We start from the raw sequence: 22,193 nt of genomic DNA, 5'->3' as shown, positions 1-22,193 counted from the left end.
ACCACACACGAAAAATCACGACCCATTCCTGGGCTCTATTCCCAGGGCCCCGTTATATTCCGGAGCGGGTTCGGGGGAGGAGCGAGGGCGGCGGTGGCGTCTTTCCCGCCTCCCTCGACGGAGGAGGAGGAGGAGGCGAGGCCTAGTGCCCGGCGCCCGCCTCGCGCTTCCCAGCCGCCCAAAATGGCGGCGTCGGCGAGGCTCCCTTGCGCGGGGCTGCGCTCCCTGAGGCGCCTGCTGCTGGGACGCCCCTCGCACCCCGGGCGGCTGCCGGCGAGGGGGCTCCGCGCAGGAGTGAGTCTCCCGAGGCGGCCCCCCCTGCCCCCCTCCCGCAGTCACGACCCGGATATTTGGGCCCCATTTAAAGGGAGGGTTGGATAGACGTGGGGTTTCTCCCCCTCTCAGCGAGAAAGGAGGTCATCGTGTCCCACTTAGCCGTGGGGGTTTCTTTTGCTGGGGGGTGGGGGGTCTCAAATAGGGGTGGAAGGAGAGGTGGGACCCCCTTCGCTGGGGGTCTAGAGGTGGGGTAATATCTCTTCCCCCTACCCTCCAGATCTCTTCCCGCCCCCCCCCTAAAAAACCAAAACAAATCACAGAAACCCAAGTTTTTTAGGGTTTGGGAGGCAACGGCTGGATGGGGGAGGGAGGGAATGTGGAAGTTGCACATCCCCACGTGCTACTTTGCACGTGTATGGGTGCAAACTTTGCGGGGGGGGTGAGGAGGAGTGGAGCATTTTATATTGCGGGTCCATCTGTCCTTGTTGAAAATGCTATATCCGTCTTCTCAGAAATGGGTGTCCTGCAGGGATTTTTAACTGGCATATGTTTCCTGAAATCATCCTTCATGCTGGTCTATTGGGGGTTGTTGTTATTGTTGCTGATCATGTATGTATTTGTTGTGTTCTTTATGTGAACTGCTTCTGAGTGAGCTCTGCCCAAATAATGACATGGGTCCTTATAATAGTGCACATCGTTAAGCTGCGGAACTCACCGCTGCTGCAGGAGGAAGTGACGGCCACCAGCCCAGATGGCTTTTTAATGGATTTGATTTGATTTTTTAAACATGGTTTTTCTAACCCAGGTGGTTTTGTTAAAAAAAGGATTGGGCAGATTCATGGAGGACTGGCTGTATCGATGGCTACTGGTCTTGATGGCTCTGCCAAGGTCAGGCACAGTAATCCTTCTGAATACCAGCAGCTGGAAACTGCTTGGAGGGGACGTTGGAGAGTTGCTCTTACACCCGAATCCTGCTTGCGGCTTTGCCACAAGCATGTGGTTGGCCACTGTGGGAAGAGGACGCTGGATTAGATGGGCTGTTGGCCGGATCCAGAAGGGTCTTCTTACATTCCTGCGGGTATTAATTTGACTCACTCAAATGGGATGATGGCGGAGGGTGTGTGTATGTGTGTTGAGTTTGAGTTTCTACTAAAATGAGGCTGCATGTTAATGTTGTATTTTCATCTTGTTTTTAAGTTGCATTTTAATCAATTGTTTTTATACCTGGTGTTAGCCGCCCTGAGCCTGGTCTTGGCTGGGGAGGGCAGGGTATAAATAAAATTTATTATTATTATTATTATCGTTCAGCAAAATCTAGAAGACCACAGCTTCCCTGCACCTTGTGAACTCGAGTTGTTTGTGGCCAAACACAAACACATACAGTGGTACCTCGGGTTACATACGCTTCAGGTTACACACTCCACTAAGCCAGAAATAGTGCTTCAGGTTAAGAACTTTGCTTCAGGATAAGAACAGAAATCAGGCTCCGGCGGCGCGGCAGCAGCAGGAGGCCCCGTTAGCTAAAGTGGTGCTTCAGGTTAAGAAAAGTTTCAGGTTAAGTATAGACCTCTGGAACAAATTAAGTACTTAACCCGAGGTACCACTGTACACACTCATAATGCTAGCCAAAAGTTCATACAACTGGCTGCTTTGCAATGCTGTCTGCAAGGAGAGGTGGGCTTTCCTTCGCCAGAGGCTTTTAAGCAGAGGTTGGATGGCCACCTGGCATGAATGGTTTACTTGAGATTCCAGCATTGCAGGGGGGTTGGACTAGATGGCCATCAGGGTCCCTTTCCAACTCTTAAATTAGGAGTACGCCCCATTGAATTCAGTAGGACTTACTTCCCCGGTGGGATTTAATTCCCAAGTAAACGTGCAGAACAGATGAGGCTGTGAGAGGGAGTCGATTGCCTTTGTGCCCTGATGAAGGTGGGAGGCTTGTGTTAGAAATGCTGCAAATATCTATTTTCCAAAGCATTCAGCAGGGAACCAGTCTTTTAAAAGGCATCGTCACATGTGGTTGGCGTGTGTGTTTGTGGCAGGTCACCCTGTGTGTTTTCAGGACTTGGAAAACACTTTCTTTCAGAAAGGGAGGGAGAGAATCCGTCTCCCCTGCAACTTTCTCCTGCCTGATTGGGCCGCCTCAAGGGGCGTGTGTTTCTCTTTCTTTTGGGACCGCATCCAGTTTCCCTCACCCTTTTCCCCAGTGTTGATTTACTGAAGTCAATTAGCTTTCTTGTCACAGCTTTACAGGCCCAAGATCTGTGGAGATAATTTTCCTTCTCTCCCTGGCAGCAGCCAAGGATGTGGTATTTGTTTAACAAACATGTCCGTCCTGGATTTAAAGGCTTATTCCACCGTTGTTTTCGACAGCTCATATAGCCTGAATAGGGAACCTGATCTGTCCAGATGTTGTTGAACCATACAGGGATGGCCTCTAAAGTGTGTAATCCAAGAGACACTTTCTCTGGTTCTTCCACCCAGTAATATGTTACAGGCCTAGATTTGCCACATAATAATAATAATTATTATTATTATTATTATTATTATTATTATTATTATTATTATTATTATTATTATTATTTACTTGTACCCCGCCCATCTGGCTGGGTTTCCCCAGCCACTCTGGGCAGCTTCCAACAAAGATTAAAAATACATTAAATTTCACACATTAAAAACTTCCCTGAACAGGGCTGCCTTCTTCTAAATGTCAGGTAGTTGTTCTCTTTGACATCTGGTGGCAGGGTGTTCCACAGGGCGGGCGCCACCACTGGAAGGCCCTCTGCCTGGTTCTCTGTAGCTTTGCTTCTTGCAATGAGGGAACTGCCAGAAGGCCCTCGATGCTGGACTTCAGTGTCCAGGCAGAACAGTGGGGGTGGAGACATTTTGCATTTTGTTTTACCAAAAAACCCACAACCCCGTAGAAACCAGGCCTGCCCCCCACCATTCTGTCACACTCTTTTCACCAAGAAATGAGAGCCAGTGTGGTGGGGGGAGGGGGTAGAGCAGGGGTCGGCAACCTAGCGGTAGCAGCCCATGAGGCTTGCCTAACCGGCCCATGGTGCCCCCTGCTGCCACGCCCGCTGCCTGCTCTTACTGGTGCGGCGCGGCACAGGGACCAACTTTTGGGTTGGTGGCACCTGTCTGCATGGACACTCCTCCGACCCGGATGTGCGCCGGAAATAGCATGTGTGCACGGGTGCAGGACAGAGAAGCGCCCGTGTGCATGTGCACATACTATTTCCAGCGCACTTCCGGGTCGGAGGAGTGCCAGAAATAGCGTGTGCACTCGCGCACAGGCACTCCTCCGACCCGGAAGAGCACGCGTGCGCACACACTCCGGCCCGTCCTCCGATGGACGGAGCATCGACCGGCCCAGCCTCAGATAAAGTTGCCGACCTCTAGGGTAGAGTTTCAGACCAGGGTGCAAATCCCCACTCAGTTATGAAGCTCACTGGGTGACCTTGGGTCACTTAAAATCTCTCAGCATTTCCTACCTCACAGGGGTGTTGTGGAGATTGAATGAGGAGAGGGGGAGCCGTGTATGTCACCCTGAGCTACTTGGAGAAAAAGGTGTAATTGCAGTAAGGATGGGGATATCATGTTAGGGATGTGCTCGGTTCTTCAGCCTGGGGCAGGCAGCAGATTTAGCCCCTACTCCCACCGGATACCCTTACACTAAAACATTGCATCTGGGGACCGTGTTTTATTGCTGTGTTTCTATCCTATGAAGCCCAGCCTACAGAAGGGCTCCTGCAGCTGCTGACAGTGTTTCACATAGGGCTGGACTTTACCTACCACCCCTGACAGCCACGTAGTTGCAGAGAGGCAGTCCACTGGGAGGAGAGGCACACTGCATGCGCAAGCACACCCTGGGATCTTGGCAGTACACGCCACCTCCTTCTACATCGCCAATGGGGATGCAAAGCGAAGTGGGTTAGAGGGTCGGTGGGACCACATTTTGAGAAGCCAAGGCACATCGCTCGCTGGGGGGAAATACCTATGTGGTGATAGGTTTGCAGAATGACAAGTGTAACTGAAATAAAATAGGTAGCTGTGTTCGTCTGATGCAGTAGAAATATATTAAAAAAAAATTTAAAATCCAGCAGCACCTTAGAGACCAACTAAGTTTGTTCTTGGTATGAGCTTTTGTGCGCATTCACACTTCTTCAGTATCTGTGGGTATCTGAAGAAGTGTGCATGCACACGAAAGCTCATACCAAGAACAAACTTAGTTAGTCTCTAAAGTGCTACTGGATAATATTTATTTATTTATTTTCTACTGAAACCAAATACATAGCATTTCAGTTGCCTCGTCGCTGTATGGCATGATGCAACTCTGTTCACCTTTTCACAGGTGTGCTGTTCTCTCTTTATCCGTACCAGGTATGCCTTCAACAGCAGGAAGAGTTTACCTCTTTGGAGGAGAAGCCGCAATTCCCCGGTGCCTCGGCCGAGTTCGTAGACAAGCTAGAGTTCATCCAGCCTAATGTCATTTCAGGGATTCCCATCTACCGAGTTATGGACCGACAGGGGCAGATCACCAACCCCAGCGAGGACCCTGAGGTAAGATACAAGGGCCTTGTCAGATTGTCCAGTTCAGTGCACTGTGCAGTTCCGAAGAAAAAAAATCAAGAGGTTCTTGCAGGAGCCAAGGAATTTTGAAATACTTTCCTTCGGCCCTGTTCAAATATTTTTCATCCCTCCATTTCTCCCTCCATTGCAGCTTCCCCAAGAGCAGGTGCTGAAATTCTACAAGAGCATGACGCTTCTCAACACCATGGATCGGATTCTGTACGAGTCCCAGAGGCAGGTATGGCCGCATTTCACACACACACGTGCCGTAAGATTCTGGCCCCCTCATTCAAAAAAACAAATTGTCCTATTGGGAGGGTCACAGAAAGTATCTCCTGACTTGGGGATGTGGATGTAGCCTGGCCTTCTCCAACCTGATGTTTTGGTTGGACTTCCATCACCCCTGAGCGCTGGCCCTGCTAGCTGGGGCTGATGGGAATTGTAGTCCAAAACACCTGGCTTACAGCAGGTTGGGGGAAGTTGATCTAATGTAGGACTGTCCGACAGGTCGATTGCGATCTACTGGTCATTCGTGGGATGCCCCTTGTCGATCATGGTTGATTGTGCCTGTCAGGGAACTGACATCGGAGCTAGAGGCGGAGGGAAGGCTCTCAAATGATGCTGGAGAAGGGCCCAGCAGGGAGAGAGGCAGCTCCGCAGATGGGGAAGCAAATCAGCGCAACACCAGGGATATAGAGGGGCTGATGGGGGAATCGGCGAGAGGGCTCCAGGACTCTTCACCGGACACCAGCGGGGAGAGCACGAGTCCTCCGCTACCCACGCCCACCCTGCGCAGAACACTTCCGCGCAGAGAGAGTAGGAGGAGACTGGGTGTCAAACAACTTTTATGTTGGAAAAGATTTAAGAAACGCCCACTGACGGATTCTGCTAGCGACTGAGGCAGCCACGAAGTGAAGGGCTGCCCAGACTGAAAGGTTTAGCAAGGCAACAAAGCCTGGAGAGGCGGCAACTTACGCACGAGCAACCCATACACATTACAGTGCCCCACCCCCAAAAAAGCTCAACAACTCTGAGAAGATCACTGCCTGTTTTTTTTTATAGTGGTTATAGATCGCAGTCTCTTGGAAGTTGGACAGCCCTGATCTAATGAATAGACAGGCACACAAAGTTGGGCCCAGAGGCCTTCACCTTCCTTAGAATCATAAAATTGTAGAGTTGGAAGGGACCGTGTGAACCCTCTAGTCCAACCCCCTGCAGTGCAGGAATCTTGCCCAACATGGGGCTTGAACCCACAACCCTGAGTCTTTTGCTCTCCTAACTGAGCTATCCCTTCCTCCTTCCATGACTAAGTTCAGTTTGTTTTCCTTAGGGTCGGATCTCCTTCTACATGACCAACTACGGGGAGGAAGGCACCCACGTGGGCAGCGCAGCGGCTCTTAGTGACACCGATCTGGTCTTTGGACAGTACCGTGAAGCAGGTATGGGCCAATTCACCCTCCCTCCTGCTAAAGTGTGGTGTGCTACTAGCTGCTCAGCCACTGGGTGGCAGCACATGACAGCTCAACACTGCAGCGCTCTTAACAGCATAAGGCATGTTTGCATCCTCAGCTCTCACCCCAGCAATACTACTTCTTTCCCGTTATTCCATTTTTTAATCATTTGTTCCTATTTTCCCTTAGGATACACTGTCTCTTGGGCTGGTTAGTTCTGCACACCGTGTGACTGTTTATAAACAATTAAAGGAGCCGATTAGACAGGCACATGGTACCATGTGCTTTAAAGGTTGATTGATCTGTTTTTATATTCCATAACAGCAGCCACTGCAATAGGTGTTCTTAATAGGCCTTCTTTTCTGCAGTGTAATCTTGAATTTATTTTATAGTAGGCTTTTGAACCTTGACTGAGATGGCTTCCCATCCCCAAATGTGTTCCTCTCGTCCATCAAATGGAAGAAGCATTGCTCCTGAACTCTGTGCATCAACTAGTGCGCTGTTAATACCATTACTGGCTTCTCACTCTGATAAAAGGTGCTTCCGGTTAATCTCATGTTCCCTCTTGCTCCTCTTAGGTGTACTGATGCACAGAGGGTACCCTCTGGACCTGTTCATGGCACAGTGCTACGGCAATGCCAGCGACACTGGGAAAGGCCGTCAGATGCCCGTGCACTACGGCTGCAAAGATTTGCACTTTGTCACCATATCATCTCCACTAGCTACGCAGATCCCACAAGGTGAGACGAAAATGGGTTAAAAAATTTCCAAGACAATAAAGGGTCTGGGAACTAGGCCTTATGAGGAACAGTTGAGGGAACTGGGTATGTTCAGGCTGAATCGGTGGTTTAGCTTGATCTGTGGTAGCTTCAAGTGCACATAGTATTTGATCCTCTTTCCCTCTGGCAGAGTCAGGAGGTGTGAGACACCCCAAGCTGGCAAATCCCCCTTTGGGGTCGTTGCCAAAGGGGTCTGGGAGCTGAGCGGGTCACGACACTGCTTAGTATGGACAGATCCTCCGCTTTATTAATGACAAGAGTTCGTTACAACAAAGCAATCCTTTGTTTGAAGACACAGTCACAGTGAATGGCCTGTGCACCCATCTCTTTCCTTTCCCTGCTCTCATTCCCTCTCTTCCCCTCCCCATTTGGCAGCTGTTGGCTCCGCCTACGCCATCAAGAGGGAGAACACCAACCGGATTGTCATCTGCTACTTTGGGGAGGGCGCGGCCAGTGAGGGCGATGCCCACGCAGGCTTCAACTTCGCCGCCACCCTTGAGTGCCCCATCATTTTCTTCTGCCGCAACAACGGTTATGCCATCTCCACCCCGACGTCTGAGCAGTACCGGGGCGACGGAATAGGTGAGGGGGGTCAGGCCAGGGTGTGGGTGGGGTGGAGAATGCTCTGAGGCTACATGACCTTACCTTCCTGCCCCAGATTCTGGGTGAAGCAAGAATAACATAGAAAGTCCACTTTGGAAGGCTCTGCTGTTACCAGCCACTGCCGCATAACTAGCACAGAAATATATGTGCCTTTTTTCATCTTTATATTGGCATTGTTTCATCAACTGTCCCGAAAGCACCTGCTGCAACGTGAAGCGTGGCTTCCCAGAGTAGGGCGTATCATATTGGGAGTAAAAGTTAATTTTTGCAAATTTCCTCAGTTAGGGGTCTTAAAATCATGTTTTCGGGGTGTGAGGAATTCAAATCTGCTATTATTTTTGTGATCAGACAACATTTAGCTCTGTAAGTCTGCATTTGATGAAGATACATGTAAACTGCTTTCGGGAAACCCATGAATTTCAATATTCTGAAAATGTTGAGTAATGCTAAAGAATAATAATGTATAACTGCAAGTTCTTGGCAATCATTTTTAATTATTTCTTTGCAGTTTTGCACACATATTACCTATACTAAGTAAAACTAAACTATATTTATTCAACCAAAATACAGTGGTACCTCGGGTTAAGTACTTAATTTGTTCCGGAGGTCCGTTCTTAACCTCAAACTGTTCTTAACCTGAAGCACCACTTTCGCTAATGGGGCCTCCTGCTGCCGCCGTGCCGCCGGAGCACAATTTCTGTTCTCATCCTGAAGCAAATTTCTTAACCCGAGGTAATATTTCTGGGTTAACGGAGTCTGTAACCTGAAGCGTATGTAACCCGAGGTACCACTGTATCTTTCGAATTCCCAAATCAATGTCATGACTTCTTAGCACCTTTTTGGAATTGGAAAGTTGAACAGTCCAACACTCCCTATTCCCAGAGCGCCCATCCTTTGCTTTCTTCCCACAGCTGCACGTGGTCCCGGCTACGGCATCCAGTCTATCCGGGTAGATGGCAACGACGTCTTTGCCGTGTACAATGCCACCAGAGAGGCCCGTCGCCGGGCTGTTGCTGAGAACCAGCCCTTCCTGATTGAAGCCATGACCTACAGGTAGGTGTGGAGCGAGCGGGAAGAGTCAATGGAGCACAAGTCCCATGGCCTGAGAAGGAAGTGACCTGATGTGGGGGGCGGGACCAAAGAACCCACCTGAATCATGAGCCGCCCGTTTCCCTTTCAGGATTGGGCACCACAGCACAAGTGACGACAGCTCTGCCTACCGCTCGGTGGACGAAGTCAACTATTGGGACAAGCAAGACCACCCTATCTCTCGTCTCCGTCACTACATGGTGGGCAGAGGCTGGTGGGATGAGGACCAGGAGAAGACGTGGCGGAAGAAATCCCGCAAAAGGGTGAGTGGCTTGGATGTATGGTGTCCACGTTACCCTCCTGAGAGCCAGTGTGGTGTAGTGGTTAAGAGCGATGGACTCGTAATCTGGTGAACCGGGTTCGCGTCTCCACTCCTCCACATGCAGCTGCTGGATGACCTAGGGCTAGTCACACTTCTCTGAAGTCTCTCAGCCTCACTCACCTTACAGAGTGTTTGTTGTGGGGGAGGAAAGGAAAGGAGAATGTGAGCCGCTTTGAGACTCCTTAGGGGAGTGATAAAGCAGGATATCAAATCCAAACTCTTCTTCTCCGTCTTGGCTGTGTTTCTGTGGGTGCCTGCTTGCGATAAATAGGCAAATGTACAGAACAATGCAAAATATGAGCAAAGGCCAACAATCTTGAAGTCTCCTAGGACAAACATAGGGAGCAGCCTTAATGCTAATCCAGAACATTGCTCCCCCTAGCTTAGTGTCAATGCCCTACTCTTCAGCTGCCTCTTCGTTATTTAGGGGGGTGAGCCTTCCATCTGCCCGTGCCCTGGGTACAGGAGTACATACCCCTTTTGAAAAGGAGGAACACGCATGGTGACTTCCACAGGGTGTCAGGGACTGGCTAGGCGAGGAGGAATGGTGGGAAGCTACAGCCGGGGAACCCCCCCCCAGGAAGCATCAGAGTGGGAAGGCTCCGAGCCAGGAGATTGGTGGTGGGGTGCAGAAGACAGAAGTCAGAGGAAGAAGGGGGGCAGATGGGTTGGAGGCGGAGCAAGCAATAGGTTTAAGTGAGAGTGAGGCAGCTGAGGAGAAGGAGGAGGCTGAGGCTGCGACAGATTGCCAGCCCCCTGCCAGTTCCACTGTCTCCTCCTCCCGTCCTCTTCTGTCCCCAAGAACGAGAAGGGTGTTACCTGTAGCAGAGCAAAAGTTACAGAGAGCCCCTCCTCAAAAGAGTTTGAGACTGTTATGAAGGCAGCCAGCTGCAGAGGAGCCTTGGAAGGAAGTGGGAGGCTCAGAACCCCTGTGCCAGCCCAGTATACCTGAAGGAGCGTCTCCACCCCCATCGTTCAGCCCAGACACCAAGGTCCAGCTCCGAGGGCCTTCTGGATGTTCCCTCACTGGGAGAAATGAGGTTACCGGGAACCAGGCAGAGGGCCTTCTCGGTAGTGGCACCTGCCCCGTGGAACGTCCTATCAGATGTCAAGGAAATAAACAACTACCTGACTTTTAGAAAATATCTGAAGGTAGCCCTGTTTAGGGAAGCTTTTAATGTTTGATGTTTTATCGTGTTTTTAATATTCTGTTTGGGAGCTGCCCAGAGTGGCTGGGGAAACCCAGTCAGATGGGTATAAATAAATTACTACTACTACTACTACTTCATCATCAAGTTAGTCCTGCCTGTGAAGTTCGCCATTGTGTTTTGTCTCTCTGAATAAAGAATCGACTTTACTGCTCATCTCTGAGTTTCTGTGCTGAACTGCAGCCAAAGCAGCCCTGACACAGAGAAATTCCAGTGCTCATCTGATCAGCTTTCTAAAATAGAACCACTTCTTTGTGATGAATAGAAGCATCCTGGCTGAGGTGGGACATAACCGTGGGTGCTCCTTTTCAGAGAAGCCGGGCGCCTCCCCCACCCTCCTTTTCTTCCGCACAGGATTGTAAAGCAAATTGCAGGTCCGGAACGGGGACTCCCATCTCTGCTTTCCTTTTGTGTTCCTCAGGTGATGGAGGCCTTTGAGGAGGCGGAGCGCAAGTTGAAGCCCAGCCCTCAGTTCCTCTTCTCCGACGTCTACTGCGAGATGCCCTGGCACATCCAGAAGCAGCAGGAATCCCTGGAACGCCACCTCAAGCAATACGGCGAACACTACCCACTGGGCCAGTACGAGAAGTGACCTGCCTTCCCCTCGCCTCTCTGCCCTCCAGCAACTGGGATGTGCAGGAGATTGGCTCAAGCCAGCGTGCAGAGAGAGAGAGGTTTCGTGTTCTGGGCAACCCCTTCCTTGTCACAGTGGCGATCGTGTGAAAAGGAAGGATCAGTTGCTAAGAGACTCCACACCGGGGGATCCCTTTTGGATACTTTGGGGTTGAGGGGCTGGCACCTGTAAGCTGTGTCATTGGGCCCCACCCAGGGGCTTCAAACTAGCTTGTGGTAGCAGCCCAGACTGTTACTTTGCCCCCGTTTTTAGAATCTGCTAGTTGCACAGAGCCTGTTCAAAGCACACGAAACATCCACGGCTCTCCTGTTGTGGATGTGAATTGCCTTAGATCTGCTGCTTCCCCGACTCTTCTCCTGCTCCCGGTACCCTTTCCCTCCACGATTCTGTCATTCAGCCAGAAATTGGGCATAAGCTAGCAGGCAACACCTTGGTTTCCCCTGTGGGGGGCAAGCATTTTTGCCAAACGGATCCCTAATGCCATCGTAAATGTCTTCGGAACTGAATACCACTTTGGTGGAATCTGCCGCTAGAATCTGCGCTGTCTAGAGTGGGAGGCCACAGCTGGTGTCCTGTCTGAGAATCCAGGCCTTCTTCGGATAGTGTCTTTTGGGTGATAAATGGCATTTTTAAGGGATGTGAACCTCAAGCTGTCATCTTAAATTTTTTGAGGGTTTTTAGCAGCCAGGGAGAGCAATGCTGAAAGAAGTTATGGCTGTCTTGCCTGGCCGCCTTTTCCTGAGCCCTTTCCCCGATCTAAACTGGCACCTGGAGGGGGGAGTTCTCTTGGTCTGTTACGCTTGAATCGGAAGTTCTTACCACTGAAAAGCAATGGTTCTATTTGGGCTGCTGGGAGTAACAAGTGTCTAGGGAAATGTATGTATGAACAAAGGGTCACATTGGGGAATTAATAAAACTTTCGTGGGCATTTGCCTCTGTGCAGTCTGCTTTTCAACCAGTGAGAATCTGCAGCTGGGGTGCCACATTCTTGACTGGAATAGTTATCAAAATGGGTGGAACCCGTTTGGCAGTCACTTGGGAAGGAAAGAATGGCACTTTGCACGTGCTCAGAGACACATTGCCTTCGCTTCACAGGAGTTAGGGCTTGCACCCTAAATCGAAGCAGGCTGTGGATTCATGTTAGAATGATTAAAGCTGTGGTAGAGCAAAGTTAGCTGCTTCATCTCATCTCACCCTGACTGCGATGAATATTCTGCAGTTGCACTACAGCACCACAGGGTCGCTTCCAATGCCAGCCCTCCTCTGAGTAGACCTACTGAAGTTAATGGCCATGACCAATGCAGATTTATTAATTTCAGAGGCTCTTGTCTGAGTAGAACTTAGTTGGAAACAGGTACTAGGTACAGAATCCAACATCTTAGGGCACGTTCCTTAAAATTTTGTATCGGAGTACTTTCCTAGTTTACCTGTTATTTGTTTTTACCACCTGTCAGCCATCATGTGGAAGGACACTATAAAGGTTCCTTGGCCATCTGCTTTCCTGTCTACAACCCCGTTCTGTCCCTTTGATACCACCTGTCGCCCTTCCATTTTTTGCCTCGGCTGCTTGCTCCAGCCAAAAGGCAGACTTTTTGGTTTATAAAACACAACACTGAAAACAGCTTGCCTCCCTGCTGCGCCATCATTTAGGAACCACTGCCTTGCTGCAAAATAATAGTTTGGCACTAGATTACTAGCCTGGTATTTTAAAAGCACTTGCGAATACTTTCCAAAGAGCAGCAACAAGTATAACTTCCAACCACGGCAGACACAAACCACATCATCAATACACAGCACCTGAGGCATATTTTATTATGATAGCTGTACATCATTGCAGTGTGGGAGAATTAGTCTTCCCTGCTCTTTAAACAGATCACATGGAAACATCCAAACCTTCCTCAAATTTCTATGTAAGATGCAGCCAAGAAGGCAGCAACTAATAGCCTGTGATTTCATAGAACACCTCTATTTAATTATTTTTTGCCATTGATGAAGGTGGACACTTTTCCTTAAGGTGTATTTAAACACTAGGAGGCCAGTAGCACAGACAGGTTTCCTGGGCTCCTTTGTTCTTTGGGTGCCTTGGACATGGGAGATCAAGCCACAGACCTTGGGGGGAAATGCTTGCGGTGGGTAAACACGTCAGATAATACAGAACTCTTCAGCAGGATCCGCCCAGCCTGTACCCAGATCCGGCACTGGGGTGATGAAGGTGAGGAATGAGAGTCCAACCCAGACTCAGTACCACTCTTACCTGATCTTTATAAGCAGCCTGACAGGTGTGAACCAGGCAGAGGTTTCCGTACCACTTAAGTCATGGGTAGGCAAACTAAGACCCAGGGGCTGGATCCGGCCCAATCGCCTTCTCAATCCGGTCCGCAGACGGTCCGGGAATCAGCGTGTTTTTACATGAGTAGTATGTGTCCTTTTTATTTAAAATGCATCTCTGGGTTATTTGTGGGGCCTGCCTGGTGTTTTTACATGAGTAGAAGGTGTGCTTTTATTTAAAATGCATCTCTGGGTAATTTGTGGGGCACAGGAATTCAATCATATATTTTTTTCAAAATATAGTCCGGCCCCCCACAAGGTCTGAGGGACAGTGGACCGGCCCCCTGCTGAAAAGGTTTGCTGACCCCTGACTTAAGTCTTTCTGCAGAAAGTGTCATAAAAGCTGCACCTGCTTTTCAACGTGTCCAAGTACTTTTCTGCTAAAGTCCAGGACAAAAAGATGGCAGCCTTAGGATCCTGAGTGGTGGTTCATGTCAGCAGCCCTGCTTGCTTCAGCGGGAAGAAAATGGCATTCAAGTTGCATGTTGGATTTTTAATATTTCTGATTAGCTGAGCCAGCTAATCTGGTACATGAGCTGTATAAGAATCCCACTGTGCGATCAAAGAGTTTGATTGAAAGCAAATTTGACAAGCATCTGAAATGTACTGATATGTACCCAAAGGCCACCTAGTCAAACCCACTTGCATTGCAGGAAATTTATCAGCGCGACATCCCTGGTAGGGCTGCAGACCTACACACCAGAAAAATGTTTTTATCAGGGGTTGATCCTCCAAATGTTTTTTAACCTGGGTGATCTGAGAGAGTCAGAGTTGTTTGCCTTTCCAAATCTGAAAATTTATCATTCCCTAACATTGAGCTGTTGCAGTAGAATTGCTCCCTCCTTATTTTCACACCCCCCCCCCCTCTGCATGTTTAGGTTTGTTTCTTTCTAAAGGCAATGGCAGCTTGGATATTTGTTCCCCACGCACCAAGATGGCCTTAACGGATTGGAGAACTGGGCCAAAAATAACGAAATTAATTTCAATACGGACGAATGTAAAGTTCTGCACTTAAGGCAGGAAGAACCAGGTGAACAAATATAAGATGGTGGGGGACAGGGACACCTGGTTTACTAACAGTACGTGTAAAAAAGGATACTGGGGTATTAGTGGGACCACAAGTTTAACTTGAGTCAGCAATGTGACACAGCAGCAAATAAATAAATAAAAATACTAATGCTATTCTAGGCTGCATCAACAACAGTCTAGTGTTTTGATCAAGGGATCTCATAGGACCACTGTATTCTGCCTTGGTCAGACCATACCTGGGATACTGTGTCCAGTTCTGGGTGCCACAATTTAAGAAGGATATGGACAAGCTGGAAGATGTGCAGAGGAGGGCGACCAAAATGATCAAGGGTTTGGAAACCAAGCCTTATGAAGAACGGATGAGGGAGCTGAGTATGTTTAGCCTGGATAGGAGGAGACTGAGAGGAGATATGAAAGCCACCTTCAAATGTCTCAAGGGATGCCACACAGAAGGTGGAGCGAGCTTCTTTTCTCCTGCTCTGGAGGGTAGGACCTGAACCCATGGCTTCACACAGCTGTCCATGGAGGCGCAGGTCAATTCTGTGTCCAGGGCAGCTGTCTGCCAGCTCCATCTGGTATGCAGGCTGAGACCCTACCTGCCTGGGGACTGTCTCGCCAGAGTGGTGCATGCTCTGGTTATCTCCCGCTTGGACTACTGCAATGCACTCTACGTGGGGCTACCTTTGAAGGTGACCTGGAAACTGCAATTCAGAATGTGGCAGCTAGACTGGTGGCGGGGGGTGGCGGCCGAGACCACATAACACTGGTCCTGAAAGGACCTACATTAGCTCCCAGTACGTTTCCAAGCACAATTCAAAGTGTTGGTGTTGACCTTTAAAGGCCTAAACGGCCTCGGTCCAGTATACCTGAAGGAGCATCTTCACCCCCATCGTTCTGCCCGGACACTGAGGTCCAGCACCAAGGGCCTTCTGGCAGTTCCCTCACTACGAGAAGTGAGGTTACAGGGAACCAGGCAAAGGGCCTTCTCGGTGGTGGCGCCAGCCCTGTGGAACGCCCTCCCATCAGATGTCAAGAAAATAAACAACTATTTGACTTTTAGAAGGCATCTGAAGGCAGCCCCGTTTAGGGGAGTTTTTAATGTGTGACATTTTAATGTATTTTTTAATCTTTCTTGGAAGCCACCCAGAGTGGGGAAGCCCAGCCAGATAGGCGGGGTACAAATAAATTATTATTATTATTATTATTATTATTATTATTATTATTATTATTATTAAAGTTACAAGAAAGGAGATTCTGACTAAACACCAGGAAGAACTCTCCTTTGGTCATACCCCCTGTCTCCAAGCCATACCCTACTTTGGCCATTTTTCACACCCCAAACGGCTGTTCCAACAGTGCAACCGTCTCCCTTGGAAGATGGTGGACCCTCCTTCTTTGGAGACTTTTAAGCAGAAGATGGATGGCCACCTGTCGTGGATGCCTTCGTTGAGATTCCTGCATTGCAGGGGGCTGGACTAGATGACCCTCGGGGTCCCTTCCAACTCTCCCATGATTCCACAAATGTCTCCTTGAACTCCGATCACACCTTTTGCTTGTCCAGGTGGAGGATAGGCGGCGTCTGTTGGTGTAGAAACCTGCCTCCTATACAAAGGCCAATTGCTCCACCCACTTGTACCTCTGGCCACGCCTACCGCCAGCATGTGGCCCCTCAGAAGATGGCACGGAAGAGAATGCGGACCTTTGGCAGTAAAGGGCCCCACCCCCGGTCGAAGAGATTGAAGGTGGGCCTTGATGCGGCCAGACATGTCCTCTGCCACTGTAATACCACGCTTTCCGAACCACTCCTCAGAAAAACGCCCCTCTGGTCCTCTGCTTTCTACCGGGCTGCCCGCTGCGCCACCGGCCAACCTCTCCCCTCTCCATGCTGCCACCCCAGAGCAGACCTAAAACAGAAACCTAAGGAGAGGCCTAGGAAAGAGGGTCTGGTGCCCCTCTGACCTAGTATTCGGTTTCTGGCCCCTGCCTCTAGGAAGCGCCCAAGCAGAATACGAAGGCAGTGGCGTGGCGCCGCCACTCGGAACTGCCCTTTCTCCGCACACAGACTTTTCAAGGAGGCCGTTCCCTCCCTCAACTGCACACCGGAGGTCCTCATGTCCAACAAAGACACAGAAGGCTGCACCACATCTGCCTCCGTCCGCCTTCAGCGCTCGGCAGGAAGCGTCTCGAACCCATTGTTCCTGACTCCCATCGTTCAGCAGCTGAGGTTCGGGTCTGTGATCTGCTTCCACAGCTGGAAGGTCTGTTGGGGGCTGCGGCGGTGGACCAGCAGCAGCCTGCTGTGAACGCAAGGATCGCTGCGGTCCTTTTCCGCGATGTCAAAGGTCAGGAAGCCCGGGTGCGCCTCGGGGAGGATGCCCAGGGCTTGGAAGCAAAGGCCTGTGTAAACGTCGTCGATGGGGTAGAACGCAATGTGTCGGGAGATGAGGTGGAGCCAGCGGGCTAGCGGCCCCGAAAAGATATACCCCCCGCCCCCCGCGTAGGACGGGTAAGGCCCCACGTAATACGACTCGGGGACGTAGTATTTGCTCCGGCGGACGCGGAACGGCGAAGCGTTGGCCATCACTTGGCCCGTGTAGAGCATCTTGTTGGCGTCTAGAGACCCCAGGTACTCCAAGACCTTGGGCGTGTTGATGAAGACGTCGTCGTCCCCCTTGAGGATGTAGCGCACGTCCCGGCAGTACTCCGCGGTCCAGCTGAGGAAGAGGAAGTCCTTCAGGGTCAGGTTGAAGAAGGTGTCCTCAAAGTCCCACATCAAGATGTCGCCGTAGCTCCGGCTCTCGTACTCCACCAGATTCTGGAGCCGAGGCCCCAAGCGGCCCTGGGCCGTGCCCAGCAAGAAGACCGTGCGGACGGGCAACCCTCCGGGCTCGCCCTCGCGCCCCCACGTGTCCCGCAGGGCCTGGCGGGCGGCAAAATTCCCCGGCAGAGATTTGATAGCCAAGAGCAGGAAAGTGCGGTTCTTGGTGCCGGAACACTTGCCCGCTTGGTTGATCAAGAGAGAGAAGTTCCGGCATTCGTCGTAGAGGAGGAAGTTCCTGTAAAGTTCTGGATAGGAGCTGAAGTCGCTGATTTTGGCCACCCGGCTTGCTGCCTCGGGCCCAGCGGAACAGTCGTTCCATGAAGTGTTCACCAGCCCGTCGTCCAAGTCCTGGAAGATCTGGTGCTGCTTCTCGTTCCAGTAGGCGTTCGTCCGTGGGATACTCTGGCGCAGCTGCTGCAAGGAGGCGTTGAAGCGCTGCAGGGTGAAGGCCGGCAAGTCCTCCTTGGGGGGCTGGGCCGTGGTCGGGACGCCGTGCCCCCCGTGAGGGGTCGGGACCCTCTCAGCCTCCTCCACAGTCCACTCAATGTAGGCTTTGAGGGCGACCAGACTCAGCAAAGCAGTAGCCACGGTGATGCACCGCGAAGGTTTCATCTCCTTCCTGGAAAGCAAGAGCAGAGGGGAAAGTGAGGCTCGGAAGGGCTGAGGAACGGGGTGGAAAATAAAAATCATTATTAATAATAATTAAAGATGGCAAACATTATCCCATTCATAGTACTCGCACCATCTGTAAAACGTTTTTCTCTTTCCAAAATCCACCTCTTTGGGTTTAGCGCGCGCTCTCTCTCTCTCTCTATATATATAATAAAATAATTTATTATTTATACCCCGCCCAACTGGCTGGGTTTCCCCAGCCACTCTGGGCAGCTTCCAACACAGTATTAAAATACAGTAGTCTGTTAAACATTAAAAGCTTCCCTAAACAGGGCTGCCTTCAGATGTCTTCTAAAAGTTTGGTAGTTGTTGTTCTCTTTGACATCTGATGGGAGGGCGTTACACAGGGCGGGCGCCACTACCAAAAAGGCCCTCTGCCTGGTTCCATGTAGCTTTGCTTCTCGCAGTGAGGGAACCGCCAGAAGGCCCTCGGAGCTGGACCTCAGTGTCCGGGTAGAACTATGGGGGTGGAGACACTCCTTCAGGTATACTGGGCCGAGGCCGTTTAGGGCTTTCAAGGTCAGCACCAACACTTTGAATTGTGCTCGGAAACGTACTGGGAGCCAATGTAGGTCTTTCAAGATCGGTGTTATGTGGTCTCAGCGGCCGCCCCCAGTCACCAGTCTAGCTGCCACATTCTGCATTAGTTGTAGTTTCCGGGTCACCTTCAAAGGTAGCCCCACGTAGAGTGCGCTGCAGTAGTCCAAGTGGGAGATAACCAGAGTATGCACCACCCTGGTGAGACAGTCTGCGGGCAAGTAGGGTCTCATCCTGCGCACCAGATGGAGCTGATAAACAGCTGCCCTGGACACAGATTTGACCTGTGCCTCCATGGACAGCTGTGAGTCCAGAATGACTCCCAGGCTGCGCACCTGGTCCTTCAGGGGCACAGTTACCCCATTCAGGACCAGGGAATCCTCCACACCTGCCCACCTCCTGTCCCCCAAAAACAGTACTTCTGTCTTGTCAGGATTCAACCTCAATCTGTTGGCCGCCATCCATCCTCCAACCACCTCCAGACACTCACACAGTATATGTATTCTGTTTTACAATTTAGAATACTCATTTAAACATCCTTAAAGTATCAATGACTTCCCTTCTTCTCTTTCCACGGTTCATTTTGCACATCATAAATCCCTGCATATTTTACAAAAACTAAACCATTCCGTATTCCATTATTACATCCATCAAAACTCATCTACACTGTTGAATTTATCTTAATGCTGCCAGCGTTTTCAAGAGTACACAATTCCCCACCATATATTCAATAAACGTTTTCCAGTCTTCTCTAAATGTATGTTCTTTTTGTTCTCTTATTCTATATGTTAAGTCTGTAAGCTGCGCATTTTCTGCCAGCTTAAGTTGCCAATCTTCTTTAGTTGAGACTTCGCTCGTTTTCCATTCTGGGGCTAACAAAACACGGGCCGCAGTAGTGGCACGGGATTTAGCACTCTTAATAGCTCGGTCGTTTTCTGCCAGGACAGCACAGAACGGTCTCTGTAATCCTCTAGTGCCAGCTTGCGATAGCGAGAATAAAATCGTACCACCGGCATAGATGTTTAGAGGCCAGCCCAGAATCTTAGGCATATGAAAGTTCTGATTATGCAAAACTATATCGCTGATATAAAAGTTAAAATGGAGCTACAATACGGGTTTGTAGCCAACTAAGGTCTACTCAGAGTAAACCCACTGGAATTAATAGGGTAAGTGACTTAAGGTCCATGAATAACCATAGCTTAGATGTCCCAGGCCCTAAGGAAGTCAGACTATCCTCCACCAGGGCCAGGGCCTTTTCAGTGATGGCTCCGACCTGGTGGAATGCTCTGTCCCATGAGACTAGGGCCCTACAGGATTTAACCTCCTTTCTCTGGGCCTGTAAGACAGAGCTATTCCGCCTGGCCTTTAATTTGAATTCAGCCTGATCTTTTATTTCCCTTCTCTTCCCTCCCCCCCTCTTTTATGAAGATTACCCACTCTGGGACCCCATAGCTAATTCTCTCCTGGCCTCCTCGCTGGCCCAATTAGGACTAATTCAGCCAGCTAGTCCAATCTAATGTTTATTAGATGGTTTCCCCCCAAATTGATTTTTGAACTTTGAATTTTATTGTTAGTCATGCTTTTGTACTGTATTTTATGTTGCTTCTATGTTGTATTACAATTAAGTGTTTTAAATTTGTTTTTAGCCGCCCTGAGCCCAGTTTTCTGAACAGGGAAGGGCAGGGTATAAATAAAAAATTATTATTATTATTATGCCCATTCATTCTAGCGGGTCTACTCTGAGTAGGACTCGCACTGGCTACAAACCAGAGCCTTCTTGGGGTTCTTTAGATGTAGGAATCTCTTCTGCAGGGGTCAGCAAACTTTTCCAGCAGGGGGCCTGTCCACTGTCCCTCAGACCTTGTCGGGGGCCGGACTATATTTTGGAAAAAATAATGAATGAATTCCCAAGCCCCACAAATAACCCAGAGATGCGTTTTAAATAAAAGCACACATTCTACTCATGTAAAAACACGGTGATTCCCGGACCGTCTGCGGGCCGGATTGAGAAGGCGATTGGGCCAGATCCGGCCCCCAGACCTTAGTTTGCCTACCCATGTGCAAGAGCCTCTTCGAACCTTCGGACACATTTGTGTGTTGAAGCACACTACTTAAAAATTAAAGTCTCGAATCAATATTGGCGTTTAATAATTTATCCCAGGGATGACTTCTATTTATGGAAGCAAAAGCAGCAATTAAGTCAATAAAAGCTGTAAAATGCTGTGCAGGTTCTGCTGTGGTTTCCCATTACCAAATGGTTGAGCGAGAAGCAATTACCAAAGGAAATTCCCTTCCTTGAAACCTGCCTGGTCTACTACTACCGGTATACGATAATGACCCTCCAATCTTTGCAGGAGATACTTAGCAGACATTTTGGCCAATATATCAGTCAAGCTGATGAGTCTGTGGTTTTTAGCAGGACTTTTGTGGGGAGCAAAAACTCCGGGGAACTGAGTTCCCTTACCTTTTTAAAATTAAATAATTACTATTTTTGTCTGGAGGCGGGGGCTGGAACGGATATAAACCCAATCCTTGAGCCAAAAATCCACCTGTATCAATAAATCAATAAAGTTGTGGCCATTTGCAAACCAGATCATTGACTGCTTGAGTTTATTCAAGTTTATTGACTACCCCGGGGTGGGGGTGGTACCGCGACTGGCCTCACAATCAACAAACAAACAAACTTTGTGGTGATTTTCTCCACCATTATCCCCCCCCAAAAAAGGACTGTTAGTATTCAGCCAATTGTCTTCATTTTATACACACACACACACACACACACACACACACACACACATATATATATATGGACTATAATGCTAAATTTCCTCCCACTTAGTATTACAGCAGTCTTGAAAATTTCAGGTGGCAGAAAACCCTGTCTTGGAGCATTATTTATAATTTAAATTATTATTTATAACCGCGGGGGGCCCGGACACATTTAATAGTCCATAGATTGTTTAACCAGCCCAAAGTGTGGTTGAAGAGGAAAGATTTTGCCTGGCGCCTAAAGATATGGAATGAAGGCGCCAAGCCAGCCTCCCTGGCAACAGCATCCCACAAACGGGGAGCCACCACAGAAAAGGCCCCGTTCTTGTGTTGCTGCCCTCTGGACCTCCCATGGAGGAGGCACACAAGGAAGGCCCTTGGGTGATGAGCGCAGGGTTCATACAGGGAGAGGCGGAGAGTGAAATTAAAACTTCTCTGCTGATCTGAGCACTGTGGCCGCATCCACGGCTGGCGTGCGGCCCCGGAGGGGTTGGCAAACGATGCAAACGGCCTTTGGGTCGCAAAATTTTAGCCACCCCTGCTCTACATTAATAACGTACGGTCAATTAAACAAAAAACAACGAACCACAGCACACAGCTGTCAAAAGGACTGAGAACCCTTTTTCCTGATCTGCTAGTTCTCAGCTTGCAAGGAGTTAAATAAAAAATAAAAAATGGGGAAGCATTTGAAAGCAGTAGCATGAAGCGGTACAATCCCTTCCTACACCTCTTTCTTCTGGGCATGGGTAAACCTAGCCATAAACGCTCCATGATGTGAGAGATGGGGCCCTTCTAAAGGATTTTACCCATTTCCTTCCTGGCTCATTCTGTGCAATGGCCCAGGAACTGCTGTTTTCATCACAGTAGTGCAGTATCTTTGCAAGGTCTCTGCTTCTTAGAACCATAGAATCATAGATTTGCAGAGTCGGAAGGGATCCCCAGCGGTCATCTAGACCAACCCCCTGCAACGCATCATTTTCCAGGATGGCCTCTTTTCTTTTTTTTTCTTTTTGGCCTGTGACCCTTAAGAGTGAGGATGTGATGGTGGGGATGCAAAATTGTAAGGACATTTTGGAACGAGGTATATGAGGATCTGAAAA

At 49.5% G+C, this 22,193-nt stretch overlaps 2 protein-coding genes across 4 annotated transcripts in view; one reads left to right on the top strand and one right to left on the bottom strand.

Annotated features, from left to right (window-relative positions):
* The first annotated feature begins 139 nt into the window (after positions 1-139).
* Positions 140-11,865, top strand: BCKDHA (branched chain keto acid dehydrogenase E1 subunit alpha). The gene is made up of 9 exons (XM_081200487.1): positions 140-294; positions 4,663-4,842; positions 5,003-5,089; positions 6,182-6,290; positions 6,881-7,042; positions 7,457-7,663; positions 8,596-8,737; positions 8,865-9,036; positions 10,725-11,865. The coding sequence occupies exons 1-9, from the start codon at positions 184-186 to the stop codon at positions 10,893-10,895; spliced, it is 1,341 nt and encodes a 446-aa protein (XP_081056613.1). The 5' UTR covers positions 140-183; the 3' UTR covers positions 10,896-11,865.
* An 855-nt stretch (positions 11,866-12,720) lies between these two features.
* The window catches only part of B3GNT8 (UDP-GlcNAc:betaGal beta-1,3-N-acetylglucosaminyltransferase 8), a 30,856-nt gene continuing 21,383 nt past the window's right edge, over positions 12,721-22,193 (bottom strand). For all 3 annotated transcript variants that reach the window (XM_081200497.1, XM_081200498.1, XM_081200496.1), the window contains one exon: positions 12,721-17,734. In XM_081200497.1, coding sequence (XP_081056623.1) covers positions 16,507-17,727 — 1,221 coding nt within the window. In that variant the 5' untranslated portion in view covers positions 17,728-17,734 and the 3' untranslated portion in view covers positions 12,721-16,506. The remainder of the gene's footprint in view (positions 17,735-22,193) is intronic.

The sequence above is a fragment of the Podarcis bocagei genome (assembly GCF_964188305.1).
Source record: "Podarcis bocagei genome assembly, chromosome: 7".
Classification (NCBI taxonomy): Eukaryota; Metazoa; Chordata; class Lepidosauria; order Squamata; family Lacertidae; genus Podarcis; species Podarcis bocagei.
Note: the sequence above shows the minus strand (reverse complement) of the source record. Positions and strands in the feature narration are given on the sequence as shown.